Below are 8,339 nucleotides of genomic sequence, written 5' to 3' on the forward strand. Positions count from 1 at the left end.
CCAATGACGTCATCAAATTAGCATGAATTATGCATATTTAATGATAAAATTTACATAAAATTATATGGGATGTTATTAATATTAGAAACCGTGAGTAACTTGACATAAAACTCATAAAATTCTATTGTTGAAACAAAAAGTACTAAATTTAGCAAAAAATGCCTGTCAGAAACCCGTTGCCATGGCAACACAAAAAATTATAATCTTATTCCAATGATAGAGAATTGTTGCCAACAATATTTTAGGAAAAGTCACCAAGTTTGGCCGTTCTACGGCTAGCCGTTCAGACGCCTGGTGACATCAAAGTTGCCGCGGGCACTTTTAGCCCCCCCCCCCGGTCTAGGTAGGGTTAAATGAAGACAATAGTATTCTGGTCATATGGAAACAATGTAATGAAAAAGTACTTGCTTCTTTATGGGTCTGTAGCTCCGCAATGATGAACATCATGAGGACGACTTGCACAGTTACCATGGTTACCACTGTCAGGGCGGCAATGATGTAATGGCGGTGGGCACGGATGACGTCACAGACAACATGGCGGCCGCTTGATCCGCCTGAGTCTGCCGTGTCAGCTGTTGGGGAATTGTTGATGAAATTATCGTAAATTCCCCTTGATTCACACAATGTTCATCACTAACTCTGAATAGAGGCTTTACTGGCCACCATGGAGTAGACAGTAGTGGTGGAAGGGAAGGCACGCAATTCAGCCCATGGCTGCTATGTGTTTGATGTATAAACCTTTCCTTCATTCAATGGTTCCACAAGGAATCGTTCTGGAACCATCACTCTTCCTTTTGTATATAAAACGACCTACCAAATAAGCTTGATTTTAAATGTGAGGTTATTTGTGGATGTCTTCCTGCTATATGCCACTGGAATATACGTGAAAACATTCAGAATACGCATGATGTACAAAATGACTAATGAACTGGTGGATGTCCCAACTACTAAGTAACTTATACCGGCACAGAAAAGGAGAAGAAATAGCCAGGCCTTCAAGTACCAGAGTTATGAACCAAGGATTGAGGTGTTTAAAAACTCATTTTCCCCATAACTATTGTAGAGTGGAACTCACTGCCACCAAGTACAGTAGGGACAGCATCACTAGATATAACTTTAAACATTTTTGATATTTTATTACGAATGCAGGAGCTGCTATGAGAGCTATTAAAGAAACAAGAATTATTTTCAACAAATACAGTGCAAATCTCGACAGTGGTGATTTGTTGTTTTTTTTCCACGTATTTCAGAATTTTTTGTATTACACGGCTAGAAATACTATTTCGCAGCAATTACAATATTGTCATTGTCAATATTCTGTTCATGAAAGAACTGCTAATTTTGCATATAAGCTTGCATTTGAAGAGAAAATCAATTATTTACCTGTTGATCCTGGGTCACGTAAGTTGACAAACACTTTGTTGCGTCTGGCATCAGTCCCCTCTTTAGCCCTGGGATTTGGATTCGGCAGTTTCACCTCTTCGGCTACTTTGTACGGATCCGAAGACGCTTCAAACTCTTGCCAATTTTCATAGCCACTTGGATGCGCAGTAGGGGGTCGGGACGGCGGCTCGCCGGTTCGCCCGTCCCCGGTCCCCGCCTGTGAGGTACCGGTACGGACAGCCTGTTCCTGCCGAGACATTTTATCGTACTGGCAGGCAAGAGTTACTCAGTCGGTAGTAGTCACAAACAAAAGCATGATTACTTTGAATACATATATATGTAATATAACTTTTGATATTATATAAAAGAACAAGTGCGCTATGATATAGGAGGGCTGGTATTTTGTTTTCGTCAAATTGTAGACTAATTTTTTGGAGGAGGAGTAAATTTGCATAGATGTTTTGAAACGTACACGTCAACAAAACTATTTCAAAGGGCACTGGACTTATTTGTAAGATTGATTGTATTATAATTTGCACGCACACATGTAAACATTTACACATCTGGAGTATTCTTGGCACCTTAGCTTGTAGTTGCAGAAACCCCTTCTTGCTGACGGGGGCCATTGTAACTGGTCTATCTATCTATTCATGTATCTATTTCTCTCTCCCACAACGAGTGAAAAACAGGGAACTTAGTTTGTCTGTGTGTGTGATGTTTTGTGTGTGGCATTTTTCCAACAGAAAGAAACACAGAACACTCAGTGATGGTATTACCGCACTACAGACCACTTAAAAGGTCAGACACAGGTAACATGGTCCCAGAGGGTTACGGAGAGCCATCAGGAAGTTAGTAGATTGCTGGTAGCAGGGTGCTAGTGGGAAATTCTATATAGACGAAACAGAGGAATACACAATCAATAGAACAAGAAATTCACAAATCAAAACTCTAAATATCTCCAGGACGATTAGAATAATTTTTTCTTCTTGTTTTACTTCTATAGTCACACCCTTAAAATGCACCATGTTACTGATTAAAACATGCATTTTATATTCTCTATTGACAGCTTTGTTTAAAGCATCGCCACTTTAACAAAAAAACACATCCCAAGCACATTATAAAGAAACCATGTGACAAATTTTAAGAAAGTTAAAGGCAAGAATATTCAACAAAAGCCTTGTTTATACATATGGCGACGATCCTTCGGCTTCGCTATTTGTTTTCCAATTATTCATCTAACAACAGTAATTAGATACTTTGAAGCTAGGCGAGAGATTGATCTAATATTTTAATATATCAACAAAATTTTGTCATCATTTTCTCTACTCAGTTTCCGCACACAATTCTATAGATGTAAGGAATACTGCCATTTTGCACTGCTTGGACATTGCCTTTTTTGCGAATAAGCTTAATTTAAAGCTTAACAGCATTATAAGTTGTAATTCTAATGGAAACGATCATAATACGAAACGCTGAATTAGGTACAGATTTTATTTTAGTGGATATTATATCTGATACAGATGTTCGGCCCTAAGTTGTAATATAATACTACTGCCAGTGGTTACGACCACCAAAGTTGATTAACTAAACCAAAACCGAACTACAATTCTCGCAGATATGTATATGCAGTGGTAGAGTACACCGAGATACTGGTAGTTGTAGACCAATTCTGCCTAATGCCATGGCGGTTAGTTGATGGCAAACGGATGTTGTATGGGCTCCAGGTACTTTGGAGGACGGATAATCCTCGTCGCGGGTGCGTCATTCGGATAAGTGAGATCAGTCAGCTGAGTGCCGTCCATATTGGGCGGTGGTCTCGGTCCCCGAAGTGGATTCAGCTCCTTGGGTGCCCTCAACTTCTTCCTCCTCTTCTTCTTCCCTTTCTTCTTCTGTTTCCCCTCGTTTCCCGGCCCCTTAGCTTCGTCCAAGCCTTTCTCAAGTTCTGGCAGCCGGTCGACCCTCTTGAATCCTTGGCCCGGTTTTTCTTTCATGTCCATGACTTGAACGGGCGTTACTTTCTTCAGCTGAGCGTATTGGACGTACTTGTACACGGCGGCGAACAGGACCGACATGGCGGCAAAACCTCCCACCGCTGCACCGGCTAGGTAGATAGCGGAGGACGTACCAGGACTCTCCTTATTGCCGGCTCCTCCATTGATGATAGTTTCTGTAAGGAAAAGACAACGTCATCGACAAGACACTGAATGGAGACGGGGGGCGACACAGGTTATCTAACACGTATGACCTTCTGCTGCAATCGCGTTTCCTAAGTCACGTCTCGGAAGCTGCAGTAGACGGGTCCGTGAACAAGGCTGACGGGGTTAGCTGAAAATTTGCCAATTTACCTAGTGTTGGCACAGAACGTTTAGCCTTTTTGTCATAATGAAAAACGTATACCAACACAGATGAACTTTCATGCTAATCATACGAAAAGAACGGTTTCTTTTCGATGATTAGCATGAAAGTTCATCTGTGTTGGTTTAACCTATCCATTGGGGTCGTGTGGCGTAACGGTAGAGTGTTCGTCTCGGAACCAAGAGGTCCCGGATTCGAACCCTACATGTACCATGCCGCCGATATTGTGCCCTTGGGAAAGGCACATAACACGACTTTCCCCACTTCACTCAAGTGAAAATGAGTATTGTATTGTCCCCTGTGTTGGTGATGGCATTAAAATAAGTTGAAAAAACTTGAGTGTTCCGTCACCACGTCTTGTGATTACATATTTGAATTAAAGAAAAAAACGATTCATTGATATATCATGCTTGTAAGACTGCCCCTTGCGGTTACTTCCGATCGAGCAGCATATTTCAGCTGACCGATACAAAGTTGCAATTCAATCGATGTCCACAGGAATCTTATGTGTCAGAAATGATTAAAGAAGATTGATAAAACACGAAAAACATTAATATCTTAATATTTCTGTCCAAAAACGAATTGACATGTTATTGAAAAATTCTTGACTGAATTTTTAATCGGGTTGGACCCTAATCTCAGTACTATTGATTGTTTATTGTGTCAAATCGAATTCTTACCGCCAACTGTACATATCCTTAGCGCTCGTACCAGACTAACTTTTAAAACTTCAAGGACTTTCAGTCATTTTAATGTAGAAAGACAGTAGTGATCTTACTCGTGAGAAATTATATTGTTTTAATTATATTGCTATAATAATATGACGACGACGATGGTTTTTATAAATTTAGTATATTACAAGTGTAAGTTACCCTTTTATATCTACTAGTATTGTATAATCCTATAAGTTGTAAATATCAGCAAAATTCAGTTTTTACTGCAAGTCTATGATCTGATATGTTCTTTGTTCTTTTCAATAAACCAATCACTACCACATTGATTGTTTATACAGTTACTGTTCATATGTACGTACTTTCGCAATGTCTGCCGTAGTGGTTGTCGGGACAGAAGCAGACATAGGTCTCCGTGTTACTCACACAAGTCCCGCCGTTCTCACAAGGGTTGATGGAACAAAACTCTCTCATGGTTTCTTCCGTGTTGGACGCATCTGTAGGGAGTACATGGCTTTATTTATTTATTTTACTTTCCAATGCAACATCAAGTAGCATGGAGGAGAGACAAAACAGGTGCATATTTGCACCTCTGCCAGTTGTCTCTCCACATACAAAATACATTATAAAACAGTGATAATACAAAAATAGGCTTAAGTATCATTGGGAAGCCATGCTAATGTCAGTCAAAATCCCAATAGATATATACGCAATATATACTTATTAGGGTTCAACATATGTCCTGTTCCAGGAGTCATTACTAGATTTCAAGCACACACAATGCCATTGTTTTATTATAGATGAATGAAATTGACATTTAGATAGAAAAAAAACAAGACTATTTGATGTCTACTTGCTACTCTAGTGATCATAAATGAGCAAACAGTTAACTCTTCCCGCACATCCTAAACTTCAGCACAAAGGACAGTAACTGTCTCGTCAATGTCTTATTTTTCGGGTTCATTTAGGTCCCAGAGAGGGTCCATACGCCACTCTGGCCAATAGATACTGCCTGGCCAATTCCATACTGTCTTTTGCCACCCTATGATGTGCTTGGAGATAACAATTCTACGTACATGAAGGGAAGGTTGGAATCTGTAGTTCACAGTTGTCTCCGACAAACCCACTGGTGCACCGGCAGGTGTAGGACACCAGACCGAGCTCACAGGTTCCCCCGTTCTGACATGGCTGGAGCGCACAGGGGTCGGTCCTGTTCACCGGTGGCGCAGTAGTAGGGTCAGCATCATCTGTGGGACGAGGTAAAACAATATATTTCATCCATACCATGATCTGGAGTGAAATGTAACAAGTGGGGTCGTGTGGCGTTGAGTGTGTCGTCACCACGTCTGGGGTCGTGTGGCGTAGCGGCAGAGTGCGCGACTCGGAACTAAGAGTCCCGAGTTCGAATCCTGACATGCCACCGATCTTGTGCCCTTGGGAAAGGCACTTTACACGACTTTCCTCACTTAGCTCAGGTGTAAATGAGTATTGTCCTGTCATGTATTTGGCGGCATTAATATAAGTTGATAAAACTTGAGTGTGTCGTCACCACGTCTGGTGATTACATGTTGGAATAAAAAAATAAAAATATAACAAGAAAGGGAACATTTGCAAAGCAAATGCATTATGTTTACCTTCACATGTGCTCTAGTCCTATACTACTGCGCTGTTTATTCTGACTAAAACACATTCATAGATATGGTGACCAGCCCCCTCAACTTGCTACATAATGTACCCAACACCATAGGGTGTTTGCTACAGCACGGGTTACCGTGGTGACAGACGTCTGGTCTAGGTCATTGACCTTGCTTGATTTTGAGAAGAAAAAGAAACTGAGCAATTGAACAAAAACAATATGTTTCCCTTCTACATTTGGTAAGGAATGATAAATAAATCATTAACTGAATGCTTACCAATTTCACAATGCACGCCGCTGAAATTTTCTGGACATGCGCAGATGTACGTGTCGTTTAGCTCTGAACAGTTTCCGCCGTTCAAACAAGGATTAGGTGAACACTGGTCAGTCTCTGTAAACAGAAAACAAATATTGACTTTTATAAAGGACATCATTAAAAATCAACTAACACTGTTGGTTAGCAATAACTGTTTGTAAGGCGACACCAATTCAACTTGTTGTTTCACGGATTCGCCCTGTCCATTTTTTTCTGATTTGAAAAAAAAATTTCTTCGTTATAAATCAACTACAAAATGCTCAATGAAAGATATATGGTTAAAGAAGGTCATTTTCTTCCTAGTTGTTTGAGTTTTTCGATGTAACAATGCAATTTTGTTTCATTAAAAGTTCAAAATCTATTGTTTTAATTATAAATCAGCCTGGAATGTTCACTTCATGGCTCATATTGTAACATTTCCGGCTATCATGGGGTGCCTTGGCCTGTTTTTTTTTTTTTACTTCGCCCTGTCGCTTAATATTTTTTCTGAAAAAAATCCGAAAAGCAACAAATTATTATATAATAAATTGGTGTGGCCTAAAGAAAACAAGTCTCAACCGAAAATATTTTCATGTCAGAGCATATGTACTTATTTCAATCTATTAACATTTGATATCCCTATCATGGAAACTAAAAAATGCCTTTTAGATTCCACAGTTTAATGTAAGAAAATTCGTCCTACCTTCACAATTGACCCCGCGGTAACCTACTGGGCATGCGCAGTTGTAACCATTCAACAGGTCCGCGCAGGAGCCGCCATTTTGACAAGGGTTCGAATCGCATTCGTTCATTTCTGAAAAAAAAAACATAAATTACCAAATAACAATATTCGTCAACAGCAAATAAAGACAGCGTTCCATATAGCATAGAGGTTTAATAGAGAGATAAGTTGCCTTGTTTAACCAACACTTTCTTTCATTATTTTTCATTATGAAAAACTTAAACTGTTCTCCAACTCAAAATTTGACTCTGCAGGAATTTTCGACTGAATCACTCAGTCTTCCTCAGCTACCTGTCCACAACATTTGGGTCAGCTAGCTGAGGAAGACTGAGTGATTCAGTTGAAAATTCCTGGTGAGTCAAATTTTGAGTTGCAGAACAGTTTAAGTTTTTCAGAATGTAATTTACCAACTCAGATGAACTTTCATGCTGATGTACGTAAGAAACACTTTCTTTCATTGTGATTCACCTAAGAACACGGATGGTCTACTTACAAAAAAGAAAGAAACCTTAAACTTATCTTACCTTCTTCACACATATTTCCAATAAATCCTTTAGGACATGTACAGCTGAATGAGTTGACGTCATCATTACATGTGCCCCCATTTTGACACGGATTAGACCAGCACTCATCAACGTCTGGAAAGGTCAAAGTTCAACACAAAAAGTTATGACGTCACGTTACCTTACGCAATGTGCACTGGTAGTTACTTATAGATTAAAATATTGTAATCAAAATGATTTCCTTTGAGTTATTAGATGAATGGATAGCCATAGCTGTGGAATACAAAATGCACCTGTTTCACAGTTGTCTCCCAGGTATCCAGGTGCGCAGCTGCAAGTGTAGCTGTTCACCTGGTCGTGACACGTGCCGCCATTTTGACATGGACTTGACTCACACTCATTCCCCTCTGCAACAACGAAAATTACAAAAAAAAGTGATGATAAATTTGTAATTTTCTTTGAAGTGGAAGTAATATTTGTCTGTAAAATTACCTAATTCTAAAAAAAATATTTAAAAGATAAAAGATATCGAACCATCTTCGCATGTATCCCCGCTGTATCCTTCCCGGCATGCACAGGTAAATGAGTTGACGTCATCAAAACATGTGCCCCCATTTTGGCACGGACTGGACTGGCACTCATCAATATCTGTGTAGGTCAAAGTTTATCATAAAAATGTTATTTTCCTTCAACTTATTGTGTTGTATTATTTGAAGGCACAAGCGGTTTATGAAATTGAAAACAGCCAAGTTTT

General features: G+C 39.6%; 1 protein-coding gene across 1 annotated transcript in view; it reads right to left on the bottom strand.

Moving 5' to 3' along the window:
- Positions 1-2,345: 2,345 nt before the first annotated feature.
- The window catches only part of LOC109479437 (fibropellin-1-like), a 17,043-nt gene continuing 11,049 nt past the window's right edge, over positions 2,346-8,339 (bottom strand). The window contains exons 10-17 of the mRNA XM_019781401.1: positions 8,120-8,233; positions 7,879-7,992; positions 7,607-7,720; positions 7,044-7,154; positions 6,323-6,436; positions 5,486-5,656; positions 4,772-4,906; positions 2,346-3,550 (exon numbers count right to left, since the gene is read on the bottom strand). Of these exons, the coding sequence (XP_019636960.1) occupies positions 3,072-3,550; positions 4,772-4,906; positions 5,486-5,656; positions 6,323-6,436; positions 7,044-7,154; positions 7,607-7,720; positions 7,879-7,992; positions 8,120-8,233 (1,352 nt within the window). The 3' untranslated portion in view covers positions 2,346-3,071. The remainder of the gene's footprint in view (positions 3,551-4,771; positions 4,907-5,485; positions 5,657-6,322; positions 6,437-7,043; positions 7,155-7,606; positions 7,721-7,878; positions 7,993-8,119; positions 8,234-8,339) is intronic.

The sequence above is a fragment of the Branchiostoma belcheri genome, unplaced genomic scaffold, assembly GCF_001625305.1.
Source record: "Branchiostoma belcheri isolate BF01 breed outbred unplaced genomic scaffold, Haploidv18h27 scaffold49, whole genome shotgun sequence".
In the NCBI taxonomy this organism is placed as follows: Eukaryota; Metazoa; Chordata; class Leptocardii; order Amphioxiformes; family Branchiostomatidae; genus Branchiostoma; species Branchiostoma belcheri.